Source organism: Cardiocondyla obscurior, linkage group LG25 (assembly GCF_019399895.1).
Source record: "Cardiocondyla obscurior isolate alpha-2009 linkage group LG25, Cobs3.1, whole genome shotgun sequence".
NCBI lineage: Eukaryota > Metazoa > Arthropoda > Insecta > Hymenoptera > Formicidae > Cardiocondyla > Cardiocondyla obscurior.
The window spans coordinates 1480899-1502241 of record NC_091888.1 but is presented as its reverse complement, the minus strand read 5'-3'; the positions used below and the strand labels follow the sequence as shown (position 1 = coordinate 1502241).

Below are 21343 nucleotides of genomic sequence, written 5' to 3'. Positions count from 1 at the left end.
ACACTGATTCTGGGACACGGTGCGCAATATGACGCAATCCATATGGTTTATATTCCGATCTGTTGTGTTGGCACAATTGTATCACGATAATTTGCGGTACATCCAAGATTCTTAATTAATTCACCAGCATAACTGTACATATATTTACTTATTTTTAAATCAAAATTTGTTGAAATCTTATAAAATATAAAAAATAAAAAAATAATACTGAGTTATTCAGTTATGTGAGTATTTTATATAAATACGAATGAGTACCAAAAAATCAAATGGTAGAGTATAAATTACAGAAAAAAAAAATTAAAAAAAAAAGATCTTTTTATCTATTAAAATTCAATATAGAAATTTATGTATTTGTAGTAAATATAATTGATTACAAAAAATAATATCAAACATAACATATAAGTATGCTTATATAAAGAAATCTTTGAACCAGTACAGCTAATGTAACTGGATCAAAAAAACCTTGTGCAGAATCTCAGTTTATATTTATATTATTTTAATTTGAAACTTGATACCTTTATACTTTAATATCTTATCTATGCAGATGTAGCACATCTGAAACCTAAATTTCCGGCTGATGTATCAGGTGTGTTTTGACTACGTGCAGCACATCTGTATCTATAACAATAAGTTTGGTGACACAAGTAAGAGCCACCTTTCTTCACTTTATCACTACCACTAGAAGGACCAGTCTACAAATATATCCAATAAGAATTGCTTTAATACAATATGAAATGAAATATATGTAACATATATATTAAAAAATATATTCGTTATAATTTTATATGTAAAAAAATATTTACTGGATTTATTTGTTGATCATGTGGATGCTTTGTTATCCACCAATCTGCAGTCCACTCCCAAACATTTCCTACAATGTTATGCAAACCATACTTATTTTGTAAAAATTTTGTAACTGGTGATGTGCCTTTATATCCATCTTCTTCAGTATTCTCTGTAGGAAAATTACCTTGCCAAATATTAGCTCTGTAACATAATAACACAAATTTTTATTATATTTCTTATATTATTAAATTATTGTATAACACATTTGTGCAACAAAAATAATATATTTACAAGAATACATATTCTATAAATACAAGTTTAGCTTACTTATGTTGATCATTTGGCATCAGTTTATTTCCCCAAGGATAGAGTCTATCAGATAAACCACCACGACATGCAACTTCCCATTCTGCTTCAGTTGGCAATCTCTTTCCCATCCAGCTGCAGTAAGCAACTGCATCGTTCCAAGAAACATGAACAACAGGATGATCCATTCTGACTAAATACCTTCTAATTAATACAATAATTTAAAGAAAATAGCTTAATAAAACTTGCAAATATATCTCACAAGAAAAGTCATTCTTTCCCATTTTCATACGTACAAGTTATACTTGAAATTGGGCCTTCTGGATGTTTCCAGGAAGCTTGTTTCACAGGCAACCACCAAGGAGCTTGAGCAACAGCTTTACTAATTTTATCTTTTGTGCTTTGTGCCAAAAGGTCCTCAAAAACAAAGGAATCTCCAAATGTTTCTGCTTCAGTTATATACCCAGTAGCATTTACAAAAGCCATAAAATTCTCATTACTCACTTCAAACTTGTCTATATAAAAATTATTTAATACTACTTTACGTCTCGGACCTTCTCCATCACCTACAAAAACTGACTTGTTCGTTCCTACAAAATATGTACCGGCATTGATTTTGGCCATTTTCTTTAAATTCTTCTCTTTTATATTAGTTGTATCAAATTTAATGTTATTTACAAGACAAGATTCTTTTTGGGGATAAAAAATAGACTGTCGATTCAATTTAATTGTGCATTGGGAACATACATTGTCTTTCTGAGCATTTGCATATAAATAACAATAAACAATTATTATATAAATTTTACAGAAATAATTCAAGAGAATCATTTTAGTTCGGTAAAACACGTCCTTGTGCGTAACAGTGTGTAATAAAATTAATCACGAAACAAGTAATCAATACAAATTAACAAAGAGAAGTTCTAAATAGATGATGTAAGAAGATAAAGATCAAGAACGCACACTTTTGTATATCACATACGTATATGCGTAAGGAAACTAATTGTTTAATTTTCTTATTGTACTTGCTAGTGAACCAATCAATTTCTTTCGAGTAAACGGTGAGGAATGGTACATACACCAATCAGATGCAAAAACTCACACTGATTGTGTGTGCTTGGTGAGCGATTGCGCGTTGCGTTAATGCTCTACAGTCTACGCCCGTAACGGCCGGTTCAGTAGTATTGGATACGAACGGATACGAACGTGTTATTGCGTAGTGATCTTTTCAACGGTACTTATTGAGTTGTTGCACCAAAGTGAGTACATTTTTGTGTAAAAATGCTTGACATATTCTTTTTTTCTGCTAATACGAAATGTTCATAATTGTCATTGTATCTAAAAGGTTTATATTAGTTGTAGGTTAAATATGAATTATAGGTTAAAAGTAGAAATAATAGTTTAAATCTTATTTTTAATGTTTTATCATAATTGTAAGTAATATGTCTTAAATAGCATACGTATGTTCTTAGTATATCTTTAAGACATTTAGGACATCCATATAAAATATCCTATTTTAGTCCTATTATCCAACTTAGTCCTCATATATTTTTCAGACATTTTGAAGAAAATAAATCAGCTGAGAATTGTCCTTGAAAGATTCAGGGTCATTTTGTGAACTTTTTAGAATTTTCGTAGAATATGTTGAAAAATGTATAATCCTTATGCTCATTTTAATTGATTTAAATATAATTTCAGGTTGGCAAACTATTATTGTTTAAAATGGCTACTACTGATAATGACATAGTAGATCAAACTCTATCAGAGAAAGTATTAGAAAAGGGACGAAAGTCACCATTCCTTATAGCAAGTAAGTCAATTTATATAAAATTCATAAAAGTATATATATTTGTCATTAATAAATGTTATATATATTGCTTTTTAAATAGGTTTAATAAGTTTGGTAGGTATCTGTGGCTATGGTGCCTATGGTTTTAAAAAGAGGAAGACATCTGCCCAATTATATTTACTAAATTTACGAGTTGCCGCTCAAGGAACAGCTATAGCTTGTTTGACAATAGGAATGGGTTACCATATGATAAAGAAACATATATTACATGATGAAAACGAACCATGATGCTGAATATTACAGTAATAGTTAAATTAACCTATTTTTCGAAACAACTAATGAAAAAAAAAAAATGTAGTCACATTTTATGAAAGAAAGAAATATATGTAATTTATTTTGTTATAAATTTATTATTATGAACTCTATACTCCACAATGTTTATAATTTTTCTTTCTAACTAATTATTAACTAACTTTCAGTCATTATAAATTTGTATAAGTTAATAATAAAAAAAGCATTCAATATTTATTGATCCTTACATTTCCTTTTGCAATACTATATTAATTGATATACATATACGATTTGTTATTATGATAATTATAATTATTTAAATATGAAAATGTTGTATTATGTAAGAGAATTTTAGCAAATAAAAAAATTTTAATTTTAATAAATTTTTGGCATAAATGCAAAAAGTCTCAAGTATATAATATCAAAAATTTTTATTAGAGTCTAAAAAACAATTTAAAAATAAAAAGATGAGATAAAATTAATTTCTTATTTTTGCGGTATACTATTTATGAATTTGTTGATTAGTTGAATAATTACGAACTACGAAAAAAAATCATGCGACTTACCAATCTGCATTCAGCGGAGTTGAAGAATTCTGCCGGTGACTGTAACATAAGAAGAAAAATATTAATGTAGACATGTAAGTTATTTATAAAATTAATTAAAAAAAAGTAGAATGTTTTATTTAACAAAGATTTTATAAAATAAATTTATCCTTACCTATGAGTTGCTCCGCCGATGCAGGATGCCCCCCGGGCCTGCTCCTCCTCTCAGTTTGGACGTCGTGACGAGTCCTCCTTCCGCGCACAAGTCACTCGCGAATCATCCCGACCGTGATTCTACTGTCGCGAAATTTACTGAACACTATATCGCGCGTTATTTTTTCGCACTGCTGAAAAAAGAAAATCCTGAAAAAGAAAACAGGTTACAGGCTTACCCAATCTGCATACAGCGGAGTTGTAAATTTCTGCCGGTGGCTGTAACATAAAAAGAAAAATATTAATGTAGACGTGCCGAAAAATTAACAAGATTAATAAAAAAAAAGATAAAAATTTTTTTTAATAAAGATATAATTTAATAAAATTCATGCTTACCTATAAGTTGCTCCGCCGATGCATGATGCCTCCTGGTGGGCCTGCTCATCCTCCCAGATGGGACGTGACGAGCCATCCTTCCGCGCACAAGTAACTCGCGAACGTACTCCCGTAAAAAATAATCGTATAAAAAAACGTCCGTAAACTAGCGGCACTCCCGAAACGACTGACGAACCGGCTGCGGTTCGTATGATGACTGATATCGGCGCACGGCACTTTAAGTTCTCATTAATCGATGCGAAGCAGCGGAGTTTCTCTTGATCTGAAACACACAAATTAAAGAATTATTTTATAGATATCACATTCAAAGCATTTTATTCCAAAGACAAATTTATACTTACCCTGGGGTTGCTCCGCCGGGGCAGGATACCCTTCCTGGGCCTCCTCCTCCTCTCAGGATGTCCTCGGGATGTCAGGTTGATTCTTGTGCTTGCACCAAGCGGCGAACGAAATACGGCCGCGATATGAAACGTTCCCCGCACTGTCTTTCTCTAGTTCTTTAAATTCCGCACTGTCTTTCTCAAGTTCTTTAAATTCCGCACTGTCTTTCTCAAGTTCTTTAAATCCCGAACTGTCTTTCTCAAGTTTTTTAAATCCCGCACTGTTTTTCTCAAGTTCTTTAAATCCCGTACTGTCTTTCTCAAGTTCTTTAAATCCCGCACTGTCTTTCTCAAGTTCTTTAAATCCCGTACTGTCTTTCTCAAGTTCTTTAAATCCCGAACTGTCTTACTCAAGTTCTTTAAATCAATCACTCGAAACACGTTGAGAGTCTCAGCCGCGACGGAGAAGACGTGCGCGAGGTGCGGATCTCACGTTCTGACGATGGCGGATGCAAGATAGTTCACGATACTTTCGAGATAGTCCACGACACTCACGAGATAGTCTACGATACTCCCGACCGTCTCAAATCTTCGAATTCGATACGAGAAACGGGCTACGACGCACGGATGCCTCGACATTTTCGTTTCGAACTCGGACCGCGTGCTCGCCATGACCTCTAGTAGTACGCAATAGTTGTCGAATCATTGTTCTGCGCACTGGACACTCGCGTGATAGTCCACGACATTTGCGACCGTCTTAAATCCTCGAATTCGACACTAGAAACCGGCTACGACGCACGGATGCCTCGACATTTTCGTTTCGAACTCGAACCGCGTGCTCGCCGAGACCTCTAGTAGTACGCAGTAGCACGTGTCCACGTAGTCTGATACGAGCTCGCTAGCAGGCGATCGATGGAGCGCTGTGATTGGTCGGCGCGCTAGGGAAACTACGCGTCGACCAATCACAGCGTTTCACTAGATACAGGTACACGATGATGAGCCGTGAGAGAACACACGCGGATGCCTCGACGTCTTCGTCTCGAAACCGATGCTCTCCGCGTGGCCGCGTGTCTTTTCGTTTGCAGTAGAACGAGTCACGTAAGCGCGTTGCGAGCACGCAATCAGGCGATCTACGGAGCGCTGTGATTGGTCAGCGCGCTAGGGTTTTCTATCACCCCAAACGAGAGAACCATTGCTTCGAAAGAGGCCTTCACGTTTTTATGCCGCCTACCGGCCGTTGATATTATGAATATTACGATATGTTCAAATTGAACCACAGTTGTGCCAAGTTGTCCTTGGTGCTTGCTTGTGTTTAAGGAATAGATGCTATTGAACGGAGAGGTGGAAGAAGTGCATAATTTTCTCTTCGCGTTATTTGCTTCTGTGTTTTTAAACTTCTGTGCCAATTAAGGGAACGAATGAATGACTGATGCGCTGCGAGCTGTAGTCAGTTTTTCTCGTGGAGTAAAAGTTGTATTTCGAAATGGCTATCAGCTCATCTTTTCACCAAAACGTTTTTCTTTTAAATCAACTAGTTCCACCAGATCGTGATTTCAAAAAACTTTTCCGCGAGGTAAGCTTTTTTTACTACTGATTTATTTTTAGAATATCAATTTTTTATTACCACTTTTCTTGGTTTTCATCAGTGTCAACATAATGAGTGTGTGTTACAGGGAATGTTTGACAAACCAAACACTGCAGGATTTCTACATGTTTCGCATTATTTGTTGATGATACATGACGCCGAACGTTTTAAAAAGCTAGTTGAATGGCCAGTAACTTGCAAGCAAACTGAAACCAAGTATCGTAATGTTATTAAGGCTTACTTGAACACCATTGTGTTAGAAAATCCTGACATGGGATTTCCACATGTACTTACTTCTTATTTGCTAAGAGCAAGTGGCATCAAGTTTATTACTATAATGTGGAAATTATCACAGCTTACACTAAAAACATATATTATGAGTGATGGTATATATTAAACAAGTAAAATTTTAGTAATCTAAACAGCTAAATCTAATCTACAGTATTAAGGCATTAACTTTAAACAAAGTTAAATAACTATGAAAATGGCTTTAGTATTAAAGATGACTTTGTTGAATCATTTGTAAAATTTCTAGATAGTTGTATCTGTCATTTTTGGATAATAAGTCTTGCTACCTGAACAGTTTCATATTAAAAATATATTAAACTTGTTTAACTTTTTACATTTTTTACATACAGATAAAATTAAATATTATGATAATATCTTAATATTATTTATTGTTTCAGGTATACAGCAAATTTTATTTGCACCAAAATTGAGTCTTGCAAGTGACTTGGTTAAAACATACCTAGAGCAGTCTAAAGCAAATGCCACTTGCAATATATTGAGTTGTCATCAAAATTTTGTACAATTGGAAAAAGTTGCAAAGTTTACATTAGAGTAGTATTCTTTAATTCTTCTTAGATGATATAGTACAAGATGATTAATGTACTACAAGTTTAATAAAATTTTCTTATTCTTCTTTTAGAGAACAGCAAAAACATCTTTCTACAGTTAAAACTGAATTGTTTGATAAAAAACAATCTTTGAAAAAATTTGTATCTACAGTTCCAGTTGCAGAGCCTATAAAAAAACGTTTAATAAATGTTGAAGATACAGAAGTCATATCATGTTAGAATAATACTTGTCTTTAATATATATATATATATATATAACTTAGATAAATATTTCATAAATTGCATGTATGGCATTAATATACATGGGTTTTAGTGTGGAAAAAGAGTTTAGACAAAAATATACAATATATACAAAAGCTAAACTCAGAATTAAAGGACCTGGAAAAAGTATGTGAGAATATAAATAACATGATATCTCGTTTGTTAAACGATACGAAAGCGCTAGATACCAAGCAGCTAGAAAAACTCAATTGTTCTCTGTTATCGGAATTATCATGTCCACCTGACATTGAGGTAATTGAATAATAAGTAAATCACAAAATTTTCCTTATATTAATTAATTAAAAAAACAAAATTATTTAAAAAATAGTAGATATGTATTCAGTATTTTATATTTGTTCATAAAATTTTTTTTCTTTTAGTATTACTTTTATCACTTGTATAATGATAACAAATTGGTGTATCACAATTTTGTTCATTTGTTTACTTCGGTACTGTATCAAATATATCAGTGCCTGAAAGAAAATGATTTGGTAGATCTGTCACAGTGTTTGTTGCACGTCGAAGCGAATGCAGAAGACATGACATCCATGCACAATATGTTCAAAACTTTCTTAGACAGCATAAATGAAAAAATACATTTCACAAAAAAAACACAAAATATTTTGTGCGAGAAAAATAAAGAACTTGTATCTAATGAAAATGTGGTACCCTTTCTAAACAGTGTGCTTCTTATGCCTTCTCCTCTTATCAAAATTAAAACTAATTGTACAGATGAGAAAAATGATACACAACTATTGCAATTTACTCCGGGTGAAAGTAAGTACGAAATTAAAGGAAAAACTATAAGTTGCATCGTTTCAAATCATTTTTATGTTAACAAATATTTTTTACTTTTTTTCAGTTACACATAAATCATTATTTTCAAGATTTGCTTCTCAGTCCCAGTTTCCTTCGAGAGTGCAACCTAATCAGAATTATACACCAAATTTAAAAACGAATTTATTTAGATCACGTCTCAACCTCGATAGCACTATATTAGACAATACTACAGCAAACAGTAATGAGAAACAAGGATTGAATATGCGTTTTAGATCATGTAAAATAAAAGAATTTCATGAAAGTGCAGAAAAAAAAAAATATTCTCGATTATTTTCTTTTTCACATGCGCATAAAAATAGAAAAGGTAAGAAATTTTTTTTAATTTATTCAATTTTGCCATTATATAAAACCGCTGTTTCAATAAATTAGAATTTATTATTAGCTCGATATCGTATATATATGAATTAAAATTATATATTTATTAATATTATATGCATATGTTTACAGCTAATTCTAGTATGATGTCTATGTCATCTGTCGCGCAAGCCAGTTCTGTCACAAATACCGTAGAAAAAATGTCCAATTCATCAGATTTTGATTTAAACACTATAGCAAAGAGTTTTTTTAATTGTGAAGAGTCTCTTGGAGCTTATTCATCTGAACAGTTCACTTCAATAAAACGGAACGTCTCGCAAGTAAAATCTCAGCAACAAGCAAGAAATAAATTTGAACGTAAAATCGAAATAAAGACAATTGAGGAACTAGATAAATTTACAGATGTACAACTGGTAAATGATGAAAATAAGGACACAGTTGTAAAACATGAAAATGTTCCGGGAAGACGTTCTTTTAGTGATCTGATAAAGCGTTACAAAAAATTGTTAGAAGTTAGCAATTCTAATGCACAGCTAGAAAAATAAAATTATAAATTAATTACAAAAAGTTTGTTATTGAATTTTTTGAGAAAAAAAACTTGTTAATATTTTTGTATTATCCTCTTGTGACAAATATTGAAAAGTTATGTAAAAAAAAAATTAGAGGTCTTAAAGTTGTAACTACTGTAATAAATGTATAAAGTTTTTTTCGAAAGACTTTTAAGACAAAAGAGAGACGTAAATTAGTACTAACATTTTCTATTTCGTGTAGTGGAACTTATTATATATTTTATATAACATATTCATATATATTTATACATTATATTTAGTAGAAATAGTCATGAAAACACAGTATATTATCATGTTACAGACTAACATATAATATTCCGAAGTAATTTTGTATAAAATTTAAAAAAATGTTCTCTTTTGTACAAATAATGTTTCGCCTCCTTCCTAATTTTTTTACATCAATGCGATTAGATATCAATATCTTATATATCAATAAAAAAAACATTTTTTGCCTATTGTTTATATATTAATTGAATAATTTTTTTCTTGAGATTCTCTGTATATTGATTTTAATAAATTAGTTATATCTTTTGGTCATTATTCGGTCTCTTGCCGTCCAAAAGACAATATGATATTAATTATTTCATCGAATAACACTAATAAATTTATAATAACACAACAAGTTTATTCACAGATATCATGTTTGAAGTGCTACGTTTTTATTTAGTAAAATATTTGCAATAATAGGTAGAAGAAATGTATACATTAAAAATTAATCTTTTCCGAGTTTTATATGACGCATTAATTGTAATATCAGATATACAATCTGATATTGATCAATTAAATATATAAAAAGGCACAATCGTGGCATGTTCTTAATATATATACATTGATAAAGAGTAAAAAAAAAAAGGTTCTAATAATAATTGTTTTACATAATGGTTTATGTGTTGATCGTTACGTAATTGCATCAACTAAATACAAATCTTTGTTAATTTTTAATTGTGCATTTCCGATAGTTTAGAAAAAATATTGATACTTTATTTTATTCTTTTAATTATCTATATATTTTTTACTATTTTTTTAAATTTTACGTTAATAAAATGTACGGTTTTTTTATTACTAAAAATGACAGAATGCAAGTTAGATAAATGTTTAATGATATGTGTTTTATGAATTTTGGCAGAATTTAACGTCATACGCAATTTTCGTTTTCAATTCTTCTAATGTAATATTTAGAAGTGTTTCTTGTAATGACGTTTACGTATTATTGATAACATAGTTTAATATTAATTTTTAAAAAACTTTCCGTAGAATTTATGTATTTTTTTATATCTCCATTCAATATGATGCAGTCGTTTTCATCGGCCGAGCGTTGAATAGAATTTAGGCTACAAAGACAAATGTCATGTACGTGTATAAATTGCAAGAATATTTGTTTTTGTTATTAAAAAAAAATAAGTTACCTCATCATGATTTTCTTCTTTATTTCCATCGTCATCGTCTCCAGAACTGTCTCCTCCTGAACTATCAGCGGAATTACGTTGCGGATCTTTGTTATTAAGGCTATCCACAGCAGTTGTGGGTATAGCTTTGATTTTACTAGCAGCATCATAACATTGTAAACAGACTCTGACAGCTTTACCGTTTCCTTGTCCAGGCAGTAATAATTTTTTATTACTGCACGGCCCACAAACCACCGCCCCACATTGCCTACAGTGATGCTAAAATAAAAGGTAGTTATTTCAGTTTTTCAGTAAAATATTTTGTAAATTAATTAGTAAAAATATTTGATTTTCTCATTACCCGTCTGTTTAATACTGTGAACTGTGTTTTATTGCAATGCATGCAAATTGTAGCTTCATTATCTGGTACCCAAACTGCTGCATGCACTTCAACAGGCTTTTTTCCACCTAAAAATAGGAAAAAAAAAAGAAAAAAAAAAAAAGAGGAAATTAAAAGCAATTCGTTGTATAAGTTGGGTTTATCTTCAAAAATACGCATACTTGTAATAATTAAATTCTCACTTACTCTTTCTTAATAAATCTTCAATACATTTTGTGATATGTGCCATCCATTCTTGCTTTTCTGTCGGAGTAGCAGCATAAACAGCAAACGACTTTGTTACTGTTTTAATGAGCCATCCATTACGATATTCTATAAATAATAATCCAATACTGCACTAATATTTTCTGATGTATACATATATGGTCTCATTTGATTATTGATCCATATACTATGTGACACAATTAAAAAAATATAGTAAGTGCACTATTTATTCTTTTTTAAATAAAATTAAAAAATGTGTTTCAAATTTCTTATTTATTTTTTAGTAAAAATCAAACATTAACAAATAAAATCAATACTAATAATTCTTTTTGTGCATGCTTTAAAAATTTTTTTCTAAAGATTTTCGAAGTCCTATGCATATCGTGGATAAAAATAACAGAATCTGCAATGTAAATACGAGTGTACATAACAGAAATAATATACTTACGACCCTCGTCTGCTAGAGACTCCAACTTTACCTCTTCCAGTGGTATTATATGCTGCTTGTTATACTACAAATAAATTATTAATATTAGTATTACTATTAGCAGCATTTATCATATTATTGCGGCTTTGCTCGACGAGAAGTTTACGATACGCGCGCGATTGTCTCGTGCGAAGATTCGAAACAGTTCGCTTTTTTGTAATTGTTCTCGTTCTCTAATAAAGTTGGTTCTTTTATAAAACCCGTGAATTTCCTTTGTTAGTAGGGGTACGAATTACAGGAGCTCGTGTGGGTGCATTAATAAATTGAGTGCGAGCGCGACGGTTGAACTTGAGTGTCCGGGCATACGCTCGTCTTACAAGTGAGAGCGCAACAATATTATCATTATTTTATGCATTACTGTAACAAGCTTTAGTAAAAAAAAAAAGTAAAAAAAAAATAAAAAATAAGTGTTTACCTTTTTCTTATTAATCACGATATTTCCATAAACCAGTATGTCATTGAATAGAAAAAACTGCCGTGGCTTGGGCTTTTTCCTGCACATCTTTGTCAAAACTCCTTCGCCCACCAAGACTCTGCCAGGCACAGCAAGTGGCTGAAAAGAAAAATATTCGTCATTAGTTGCGTTTAAGATTCTTCTTGCTTCAATAATTTTTTGGGTATATTCAAGAGATACGAGTAATCACCGAGCACTCGGTAAATGCACCCAATGAGTTACCGCGATGGTTACAAGTTTTTTTTTTTTATAAATTTATAATTTTATAAATTCATAAATTTCTATACAAGCTTTGTTAAATCTCTCCCTCACACACACATATACTCTACATATATATATATATATATATATATATATCTCTCTCTCTCTCTCTTACCTGACCCGAACTGCCGAAGCAGTTTTCAACCATTGCGATACGCCTGGCATTGGCCTCGCTGTTCACTGAAACAAACCAAATCCCACCCGAGGATGGGCGAGGAAAGAATTAAAGCATTTTAAGTGTTACGCTCGTAACACACCCACATTTTCGGAGCATCCCGTTCTTTTTAGCTGCGCTCTTCCCGTTTTTTCTCTTTCTATGTCAGGAGTTTAAAATACGTAAGGCACAGAGACAACTTAGAGCGACGGGATGAGCGGGCAAATAGAGCGGGATTCCGGGCTGTCCGAGCTGTCAAAAGCACACGGGTCATCAACACGGGGGCCAGACGGACCCCGTGAACCGTTATTCGCTGCCGCGGGGACGGCGACAACCGCTATTCGCAGTGCGTCCACTCGCGACCGCGAGACGCGGCCTCCCCGCGTGTCGCACAGATTACCCGGGGGGGCCTCGCTTCTTCGGCAGGTGCGTAATATTAATTAAATGCAATAAACGAGGCACTAACTAACCCAATCGGTCGACCATGATCCCATGAATCAGGGCTGACAACAACGAGAGGCGTGAATCACGTTCGCTGATTTCACCATTTATAACATATAACAACACATCAACACTGTTTACTGTTCCACCGAGCAATGGCAACGCACCCTAGCGACTGAGTTGCACGAGTAGCATCTCTCCGAACGCACATCAGGTCGATCTAGAAGACGACCTATCGACAATATCGATTATCATCACACAGTGGCATCACATGATTACAAACCCTTGATTGCAGTGGATGATCACGACGGATGATCGTCTGAGGGTGTTATCGGACGCAGCACCTGGAAAACTTTGTTCACGTTCACGGCTAATTATCGAGGGTCTGCGCGAAACAACGGACAAGCCACTGTTCGATTAAATTAGACTACTAGGGTGTCAACGAGTTCGTCGAAATGAAGGTTTGCGGTCCCAAGTACGCCTTGTGCGGCTTAGTGCTGTCCGTTTGGGGCATATTTCAACTGGTGAGGAGTCACTTTTTCACTAATTTTGTTGTCAAAATGCCAGCAGATGTATAACATCTGATCACTTAACGCAATTTGATGGTAAACTGTTAAGAAACTATCGATAAATGTTAGAATCTGTCTTTTTTTACGCATTTAAGTAATGTATGTACACATTTAAATACGATTAAACCTTTTGATAATCTACTATAGAACTGATATTTGGCTCACTTTTATCCTCAGCTCTTTATGGGAATATTTTTCTACGTTCGGAGTGTAGCACTGGTGGAAGATCTTCCATTAGGAGAAAAAAACTTCACCTCTATGGATGAATTCTACAAAGTAGTGGACCGAGGCTATACACAAAATGCATATAACTGTTGGATTGCTGCATGCATTTATGTTCTTACCTTCCTCTTCTCTGGCCATCAGTTTTATCTCAATTCCAGATCATCCCTTAGTGTATAAGTAAAGCAGAGCAATGTTACAATGTGATGCTACAGCGCATTAAATTTATAATAATATATGTTTGAAAAGATCCAAATTTCAAGTTATGTTGTAAGCTGTGCAGTTATCCTGTAATTGAGTCACTTAAACAATTTAATCTAGACAAAATGTCTATGTTCCAAGTGTTCATATAAATCCAGAAGATGTATTTTTTGCCATGTATATTCATATTTCCATGTGTCAGTATACATTATGTATATCAGTACAGTTAAAGAAGAGAATAGATATTAAGAAGGGAGTTTATGTAATTTGTAGTAGTTTAGCAGAATTTATTTTATTCATTGGTAACAATGTATTAAAAGTTGTCAAGTTTAAATTTTGCTTATATTGTTAGGTGTATTGTTAATATGGTTTAATAAATTAATTGTAGGCTGATAACGTTTATTCTTTCGAATAGATAACTCGAATTGCACACATTTAAAACATTAATTAAAATTTTTAATTTGCTTTTTTTCCTTAGACAAAAGAATATATTGATGAAAAATATTTTTATTTGTCGAAAATAATTAATCATTTTTTAATCTGTAGTCTCATATTTTACTCTATTTTATTGTTTTATTACTTTAAATTCTTTACGAGACGGAATTATTTTTATTTAATTTCAGTTTATTCTGATAAAACTAAAAAAAACATTTAGAACGGAATAAAGGTTTATAAATCGAAAGAGAAACGCAAGTAATACATAATCTTTCGATCACGTCGATTTGGAAGGCGTGTACAGTGTACGTCAAATCACATGACATGCTTTCGAAAGGAAAGCAACGTGATATTGTAATCAGCTCGTCTCACGGCGTTCTTCAACCAATCATTTTTATCGAACTACATGTACAAAGTACACTGAGAGGCAGATATCATTTGCCGTCGCCGCGACAAATGCCATATCTACCTCTTAGTGTGCACTAGCCGTCGTCGCCCCGACAAACTTATCTGTCCCTCAGTATACATCTTACTTACATCTTACTCATCGATCCAACGATCTTTCGTAGCATTATATGCGAAATAATTTAATTACAAAAGCTTTATATTTACAACTCCAATGTTAAATTAGTAATTACAAAGGCGGCCATAGTTTTGCTACTTCTGCATGCGCAGATTCCGGTAGCCACTTTTGGTAGGCTGGTAACAAAACTGAAATTAAAGCAATCCAGCGTTAATTGCAAATTAACTATAATACAATAATATAATGTTATAAGCATGTATGTACATATTTATAATGCATAATATTGTATTACAACGATATATAATACGTAGAAATCTCACATTTTTTGTCTAAGCCCCACATTTCCATTAGTTTTTCTTTGGACATGACTCCTTGCGATTGTAACGTTTGTACTATTGCTTGAATACGTGGTATTAATCTAAAAAATTTGCATAATTTACGAAGTATATTTAATACATCAATGTAAAAAAAAAAAAAAAATCTAAAACAAAATAATTTACTTGGCCCACGACTTGGTGATGCTACCGGGTGTCGTCAACAACGATGGAACAAATCGTTTTAGTTTTGGGCACACTTGACCCTCCAAGAAGAAATACGCAAACCATTTGATGCCGTCCACTGACAACGGATGTTCTATGTCCATCGATGGTAGTGTCCATCCTACTTTTCCAAATGTTCCAGACACGCGACAAATAATCTTTCCTGTTCCTTGATTATATCTACAAACGAAAGTGTAGTAATATTTTATATAATAATTAAAATTAATATTTTTATTAAAAAAAAAGAAAAAAAAACATTACAATGCAACTGTAATAAAAATACCTTGGCGGTGGATCAATCAATGGTTCGCTGAGATGACACAATGTAGGCGCAAATTTCGGTAACCATTCAGCTTCTATCGCTGTTACACCTCTCATATACATTTTATTCGTTTCATATATCTCCTGATAAACCACCCATTCAGGACTGGTTTTTCGTAGGACACACGAGGAATGCATAAATACTGGTTCCTCCATTTCTGGAGTTCTGAAAGATAACTCGAAATAAAAAGATCGCTGTGAATTAAATATTAATTAATAATAATCAGTAACTTACCTGTAAGCATGTTTCCACTTGGCCTTATCTTGATCCTCTTTTACTTCATCGGGCGAAACTTTTCTCGCAACTTGATCCGCCATACCTGCAAGGACTATCTGACGCAATAATTTTGCTTCCATATCGGTTGGTAATGGCATTCTGTAACAGTTCTTGTTAAGAGAAAATCGTTTCAAACTTATTGCAACGTGCATTAAGTTCAATTCCAATAATCTAAATTTATTCGGTCTGAATGCTCCTTATATTAAATAGATTTAAGATAAAGAATGTTTCAAATAAACATTTTGTAATAAAAAATACATACTTTGGATCAATCATTAAATTTAAATTCGGTACATTTAAATTGATCTCATTGGTAAGTTGTTGCCTGAGTTTTCTGATTTCGACCACGGCTTTGTGCCTTAAGCCATTTTCCGCACAGAAAGATAATAGTCTTCCTTTCGATCCTGCATATTCAGCAGTGCCGATGGCTCTTAACAAAACCATTAAATCACCTACGTATAAACAGAAATTGTTAGTTTTTTTTTATATTGTATGTATTATTTCTAATTTGGTATACTTAGCGAAGGGTTTTTTTCATAGATTATATACATACCGAGAAGCAAACTATTGCCAGTTCCAGCCCAGTAACGACGCATTTGCAACCATTTATTCTTAGTTGAACCCTCCATGTCGACTGTTTCTATCAGAACTTCTTGTACACTGAGAGCCGCTACCATGCATATCGTGTATTTTGACAAGTTAAATTGATGCGATAATGCCAACATCTTACCATAGCGAGGAGAAACCGGAAACGCGGCGATACTGCGTCCAAGCGAAGTCACTTTTGCGCAGTATGTTTCTAAATAAAAAAAATCAATTTTATGTTTTAGATGGTATTGATAGTGTTTCAAATTAATAATAAAATAATTATAAGTTTTATATAACAAATTTTGAATAAATCAATAATTAATTATAATTTTACAATGCTATCTATTACCTTCAAATTTTCTCGAAGGTGGTTCTAATGCTTCGAGTATCGTAAGCCGTTTCTCCGCGGATTTCAATTGTATGACATCCGGTGGTGTGGGAAACGGAAAGTTTATAACTTTGTCTATATTCATCGCTTTCATTTGCAGCAACAAATCGTCTACTGGTTTTCTTTGAATCTCCGACTGGCTGTGTTCTTCAAAATCGTTGTCGTAAACAGCCGAAGAGTATAATCTAATAAAAAATAAATGTTTTTATAAAAATTTCAGAGGAGAATAGCAATAAAAAGTATTTGACAATTATTATTTTAATGTTAAAATTTTTTAATTAAAACTTAAAAAATTTTTATGAAAAAATTAAATAAATTAATAATTTATAAAATTCACTATATTATAAATTTTTATATGTGTAAATTGTAAAAAAAAAGAAAAATTAAATACTAAGATACCTGTAGCAATGACCGGGTCGAGTTCTACCAGCTCTGCCGGCACGTTGAGTGGCCGCTGCTTTACTTGCATAGCTAATGTGATATGTGCTTACGCCTGTCACCTTGTCATACATTCTGATTTTACAACGCCCGCTATCTACAACGTATCTAATGTTGGGAATCGTCAGTGAAGTTTCCGCAACATTAGTTGATACTACACACAAGCGGCATCCTTCAGGCGGTGGGTCAAATACCTAAGATCGCATTAAAATTAATTAATTATTTTATCAATAATATATTTTAAATCTATTCTACCACTATTTTAATTTATTTTACTAGTTATTAATATTTTAAAATTTCACAATTAATTTGTCGTATATTGTGTATATTTACTTTAGCTTGTTTGTCTCCAGGTAAAAGAGAATAAAGAGGTAAAACCCATAACGGTTGCGCGTTCGTTAATCCCTTGAAATCAATAACATCTTCGTCTTCATCTTCGTCCTCATCCAAATTTTCCTCGTCACTCTGTACATTAATTAAATCTTCGTGCGTATCATCAGTAATTTGCACTGCATAACTAAACAAATATTTGTTATAATAAATCAATAGTTAAGAGAAAAAAAAGAAAAAGAAAGATTAAAATAATAGTAGTACAGATATACATACTCATCGAGATTAATAGTTGGAAGTACAATCTGCTTTTTTTGTCTCTGTTTATTACGACGTAATGCTTCTTCGGCATCGAAATCATCATCGGAGTCGTCTTTTTCGCTGTGTTCTTTATCTGATGCTTCTAAAGTTTCATTTTTGTCGAAATTTTTCACCACTTTGACTTGAGGTTTATTTTTCTTCAATGGAAACGATTTACGTAATTTACGTACAACGGTATGCACTTCTTGTTGACCTGTAACAAATGGAGAACAAAAATTGTTGAAATTAAAAAAAATATATCATAATAACAAAATATAAAATATATTTTTTTCTATAATTTACCTGTTAAAAATATTAGGATGCCGCCTTCTGGAAGACGGGTATGTATTTTTATTGCTTTTCGTAATGCTTCATCAACATAATCTTTACTTGTTCTTCTATTAAAATGTATTTTTACAGGAAACTGTCGCGCTTTGACCTCAATTATCGGTGGTTGTACTTTAAATAATTTTGTATTCTCTACAAATTCTTTCACAGCTAACGTAGCCGACATAATTATTAGCTTCAAAGGATTGCCGCGTTTGTTACGAAGCGGAATAATCCTAGATAATAAACCGATCAAAATATCAGTATACACACTACGTTCGTGCGCTTCATCGAGTATAATTACGGAATATTTTGTTAATAGAAAATCCTGTAAGTAAAAAAAACACAATCATTGTAAATTTAATAATCTACTTACATATATAAATAGTTTGTAACGTAATATTAAAAACAACTTACGCTTTGAATTTCTTTTAATAAAACACCATCGGTCATAAACTTGATTTTTGTTTTCTCTGTAGCATTTCCCTCAAAACGAATTAAATATGAAACTTCCTGTTCAGGAAGATTTAACTCTTCAGCTACACGTTTACTCATCGACATCGCTGCCACTCTTCTTGGTTCGGTTATTCCGATCATTTTATTTTGTGCATATCCAGCCTCATATAAAAATTGAGGCACTTGGGTTGTCTTTCCTGTAATAACATTGGATAAATAAATACAAATTTACTTATAATTTATAACTTACAAAATTGTACTTGGCTTAATTTTGTCTAAGTTAACAAAAATATTCTGTTGTTTTTTTACTCACCACTTCCCGTTTCTCCAGTAATTATGACTATTGGATTCTCATTTATTGTTTCGACGATAACTTGTTCTTCTGCAACAACGGGTAATTTTAATCTGACTGCTTGTATTTCAGGTTTCCTATTTACAGGTATAAAGACGACAGGCGTATGGATTTTAGGCGTATGAACAACATTTTGTTGTTGGACTTCTTCTACTGATTTTTTAGATTGCTCAGATTCAGTTAAAATTGTTTTTTCTTTTACATCTTTTGCAAGATTTTTTTCAATGTCCTTTTCAATTATTTCGGCTTTTTTACTTATTGTAATATCCAAACCAACAGTATTATCAAGGCCACTTGTTTCATTTTCTTCTTCATTATTACTGTCACCTTCTGTACTACTATCACTAGACTAAAAAAAAAAAAAAATTGTATCATAATTTTATAGTCTCCACTATCTCTGCTTCAAACTTACTTCAAATCCAACTACATTTGGATCAAGTTTTGTTTGATCCTGTCTTACACTGTCCAAAATAGCTTGTCTTTTCTTCTTACTCATTTTAATAGAATTTACAGAGGAATTTATTATATCACTTTCTTCTTCAATATTTTCTTTACGTTTTAATTTTTCAAATTTATTAGGAGTTTCAAGCTCTCGAAAATGACGCTTTAAACCCTTATTTTGTACAGATGTTAAGCTTACATATTGTTGCAGCTCAGTAGAAGATGCTTGTACTTTTGCTAGATCTTCTAACAATGTTGCTCTCTGTAAAATTAATTTTATAAACCTTCTTTATATCTATATATTTATATGAAATCAAGATATAGTACCTGTAATTTCTTCTTTTTTCGTTCTATTACTTTTTCTAGTTGTTTCCTACGTTTTTTTGATAATATCCGACTAGTTATCTCCTTCTTATTTATATTTTTTGTTTTTCTTTTTTCAGCAGGCAAGACGAATGCATTGCAACCATCATAATTTTCAACACGGTGCTCAATGTCTAATAAAATCTGTGAATTTAATTCCAGTAAATATGTTTAATGCAAATGGGTTAAATAATATTTGATTTTATTTATAAAAAATTAAAGAAATAATATTTAAAAATAAATTTACCTTTTTAGTGGTGGAATTATCAACCTCTACATTTGCAACAGCTCTTGATTTCCAATTATAACCTTTCTTTCCCATTGTTAAAAGGTGGAAGAGTAATCTAGTTTAATTTCAAATTGAATAAAATAAGAATATATGCACTCTACTACCTTTCTGTTGAAAATCAAAATTAAAAAAAGTAAAACAAGGTTGGAGAAAAAATAATTATTAAAATATATGGTTCTTAGTGATTTAACATACCTTTTCAATTATTATCGTTAAAATTATTCAACACTGTTATATACATTGCCACGCAAGATTTATTATCTACTTTTCTTTATTTATTTTCTAAATTATCAATATGATTGTTAGAGCCGATACTATGAGATTAAGTTGCTACAAAATAAAACGTGGTTTTGAGGTTAGGAGGGTCCTGGAGTCGATCGCGAACTTGCACGGCGTCGGCATGAAGTTGGCAACCTTGAGGATTCTCACTTATTTTTGAACGTATCTGTACCATGCGCATCATGGCCAGATCGCCGAAAACGAACGGATCGTCTCTACATCGCGCGGCATCGTAACGGACTTAATTCGATAAGTATGGGTATGATTTGACTTTTCTACACCGACATTTATTAATCACATAATACCGCATAGTATAGATTCGATATTTACATGCGAGCGACTTCGCAAACGCGCATTTCTCGTGTTATGTGTTCGGTCGCATCGCAGTCGCAGTAACGCGCGCGGGAAACGATGGTCATTTTGTCGAACGTTGCTCGATGTATATACTTTGTACGGTATGAATCTGTAATCTTAATTCAAGCATACGTATCTCTTTATACGGTAATACACGCGTAAGAACAGCGTAAATATATTATTTGCCATTCGAGTCGCGCAGAGAATACGATTGCAAGCAATACCAATTACGTTGTCGCTTTTGTTTGTTTACAGAACTGTTGAGATCGTCGGATATTTCAAGTGCATCGTATCGGTGCCGAGTCCCGGTCACGACTTTGGTCGCTCCTTTGTTGCGATGTAGTGCTCGTCGTTCTTATCAGGAGTGCTGTGATAAATCGCGTGGGTGTCTTCGAGTAATTAGCACTCGCGTATTTAACCACGTTCGTGGATGAACTTGTCGGGCGAAATCTGAGCGGAGAAAGTGGAGGTTCGAGAAGGTATCGGGCATCGTTGGAGCGACAAGGTACGTATAATTCGTTATTTGTTTCATTATTTGCGAAATTAATCATTTAT

The 21343-nt window shown here is 32.6% G+C and overlaps 6 protein-coding genes and 1 long non-coding RNA gene across 14 annotated transcripts; 3 read left to right on the top strand and 4 right to left on the bottom strand.

The window, feature by feature from the left end:
- Positions 1–129: 129 nt before the first annotated feature.
- LOC139111888 (formylglycine-generating enzyme) lies at positions 130–2183 on the bottom strand. Of its 3 annotated transcripts, XM_070672478.1 has the most exons (5): positions 1389–2099; positions 1114–1285; positions 971–987; positions 804–871; positions 130–692 (listed from the first exon to the last, which is right to left on the bottom strand). In XM_070672478.1, exons 1-5 carry the CDS (start codon positions 1918–1920, stop codon positions 537–539), a joined length of 945 nt encoding a protein of 314 aa, XP_070528579.1. In that variant the 5' UTR covers positions 1921–2099; the 3' UTR covers positions 130–536. The 3 variants fall into 3 exon arrangements, with proteins under 3 accessions (XP_070528579.1, XP_070528578.1, XP_070528577.1); XM_070672477.1 differs by having other exon boundaries at positions 804–987; positions 1114–1240; positions 1389–2183; XM_070672476.1 differs by having other exon boundaries at positions 804–987.
- Positions 2184–2226: 43 nt separating this feature from the next.
- LOC139111891 (HIG1 domain family member 1A, mitochondrial-like) lies at positions 2227–3402 on the top strand. Its single transcript, XM_070672483.1, has 3 exons — positions 2227–2348; positions 2788–2899; positions 2979–3402. Exons 2-3 carry the CDS (start codon positions 2812–2814, stop codon positions 3164–3166), a joined length of 276 nt encoding a protein of 91 aa, XP_070528584.1. The 5' UTR covers positions 2227–2348; positions 2788–2811; the 3' UTR covers positions 3167–3402.
- Positions 3403–3625: 223 nt separating this feature from the next.
- Positions 3626–5453, bottom strand: LOC139111892 (uncharacterized). Its single transcript, XR_011547297.1, has 4 exons — positions 4605–5453; positions 4264–4525; positions 3890–4146; positions 3626–3774 (listed from the first exon to the last, which is right to left on the bottom strand). It is a non-coding gene; the product is annotated as an uncharacterized lncRNA (long non-coding RNA).
- A 381-nt stretch (positions 5454–5834) lies between these two features.
- On the top strand, positions 5835–10663 carry LOC139111852 (uncharacterized). The gene is made up of 8 exons (XM_070672410.1): positions 5835–6156; positions 6257–6554; positions 6855–7008; positions 7097–7239; positions 7339–7538; positions 7667–8063; positions 8149–8430; positions 8574–10663. Exons 1-8 carry the CDS (start codon positions 6067–6069, stop codon positions 8984–8986), a joined length of 1977 nt encoding a protein of 658 aa, XP_070528511.1. The 5' UTR covers positions 5835–6066; the 3' UTR covers positions 8987–10663.
- On the bottom strand, positions 9184–12959 carry Rush (rush hour). 3 transcript variants are annotated; one of them, XM_070672413.1, is made up of 8 exons: positions 12826–12959; positions 12317–12381; positions 11902–12039; positions 11448–11511; positions 10982–11107; positions 10757–10863; positions 10417–10674; positions 9184–10341 (listed from the first exon to the last, which is right to left on the bottom strand). In XM_070672413.1, exons 1-8 carry the CDS (start codon positions 12839–12841, stop codon positions 10312–10314), a joined length of 804 nt encoding a protein of 267 aa, XP_070528514.1. In that variant the 5' UTR covers positions 12842–12959; the 3' UTR covers positions 9184–10311. The 3 variants fall into 3 exon arrangements, with proteins under 3 accessions (XP_070528514.1, XP_070528516.1, XP_070528515.1); XM_070672415.1 differs by having other exon boundaries at positions 10982–11038; XM_070672414.1 differs by lacking the exon at positions 12826–12959 and adding an exon at positions 12463–12652.
- A 124-nt stretch (positions 12960–13083) lies between these two features.
- Rnasek (Ribonuclease kappa) lies at positions 13084–14184 on the top strand. Its single transcript, XM_070672416.1, has 2 exons — positions 13084–13320; positions 13543–14184. The coding sequence occupies exons 1-2, from the start codon at positions 13252–13254 to the stop codon at positions 13765–13767; spliced, it is 294 nt and encodes a 97-aa protein (XP_070528517.1). The 5' UTR covers positions 13084–13251; the 3' UTR covers positions 13768–14184.
- On the bottom strand, positions 13927–20770 carry Kz (putative ATP-dependent RNA helicase kurz). Of its 4 annotated transcripts, none has more exons than XM_070672407.1 (18): positions 20351–20757; positions 20114–20263; positions 19831–20010; positions 19475–19765; positions 19024–19411; positions 18672–18907; positions 18231–18582; positions 17904–18141; positions 17631–17814; positions 17259–17491; positions 16821–17044; positions 16437–16682; positions 16146–16335; positions 15842–15982; positions 15569–15772; positions 15247–15465; positions 15067–15164; positions 13927–14934 (listed from the first exon to the last, which is right to left on the bottom strand). In XM_070672407.1, the coding sequence occupies exons 2-18, from the start codon at positions 20186–20188 to the stop codon at positions 14858–14860; spliced, it is 3576 nt and encodes a 1191-aa protein (XP_070528508.1). In that variant the 5' UTR covers positions 20189–20263; positions 20351–20757; the 3' UTR covers positions 13927–14857. The 4 variants fall into 4 exon arrangements, 3 of the variants coding, with proteins under 3 accessions (XP_070528508.1, XP_070528509.1, XP_070528510.1); XM_070672408.1 differs by having other exon boundaries at positions 20114–20259; XM_070672409.1 differs by having other exon boundaries at positions 20114–20210.
- Between the last annotated feature and the right edge of the window lie 573 nt (positions 20771–21343).

Coding starts and splice junctions, on each gene's coding strand:
- LOC139111891 (XM_070672483.1), top strand. CDS start 2,812: ATGGCTACTACTGATAATGACATAGTAGATCAAACTCTATCAGAGAAA. Junction 2,900..2,978: donor GTCACCATTCCTTATAGCAA/GTAAGTCAATTT, acceptor CTTTTTAAATAG/GTTTAATAAGTTTGGTAGGT.
- Kz (XM_070672407.1), bottom strand. CDS start 20,188: ATGGGAAAGAAAGGTTATAATTGGAAATCAAGAGCTGTTGCAAATGTA. Junction 17,815..17,903: donor CCAACTATTAATCTCGATGA/GTATGTATATCT, acceptor ATATTTGTTTAG/TTATGCAGTGCAAATTACTG. Junction 16,336..16,436: donor TGGCAATAGTTTGCTTCTCG/GTATGTATATAA, acceptor GTTTATACGTAG/GTGATTTAATGGTTTTGTTA.
- LOC139111852 (XM_070672410.1), top strand. CDS start 6,067: ATGGCTATCAGCTCATCTTTTCACCAAAACGTTTTTCTTTTAAATCAA. Junction 7,539..7,666: donor CATGTCCACCTGACATTGAG/GTAATTGAATAA, acceptor TTTTTCTTTTAG/TATTACTTTTATCACTTGTA. Junction 8,064..8,148: donor GCAATTTACTCCGGGTGAAA/GTAAGTACGAAA, acceptor ACTTTTTTTCAG/TTACACATAAATCATTATTT.
- Rush (XM_070672413.1), bottom strand. Junction 11,512..11,901: donor TCGTGATTAATAAGAAAAAG/GTAAACACTTAT, acceptor ATTTATTTGTAG/TATAACAAGCAGCATATAAT. Junction 11,108..11,447: donor GTCTCTAGCAGACGAGGGTC/GTAAGTATATTA, acceptor TATTATTTATAG/AATATCGTAATGGATGGCTC.
- LOC139111888 (XM_070672476.1), bottom strand. CDS start 1,920: ATGATTCTCTTGAATTATTTCTGTAAAATTTATATAATAATTGTTTAT. Junction 1,286..1,388: donor CCCAATTTCAAGTATAACTT/GTACGTATGAAA, acceptor GAAGGTATTTAG/TCAGAATGGATCATCCTGTT. Junction 988..1,113: donor ATGCCAAATGATCAACATAA/GTAAGCTAAACT, acceptor ATTATGTTACAG/AGCTAATATTTGGCAAGGTA.
- Rnasek (XM_070672416.1), top strand. CDS start 13,252: ATGAAGGTTTGCGGTCCCAAGTACGCCTTGTGCGGCTTAGTGCTGTCC. Junction 13,321..13,542: donor TTTGGGGCATATTTCAACTG/GTGAGGAGTCAC, acceptor TTTTATCCTCAG/CTCTTTATGGGAATATTTTT.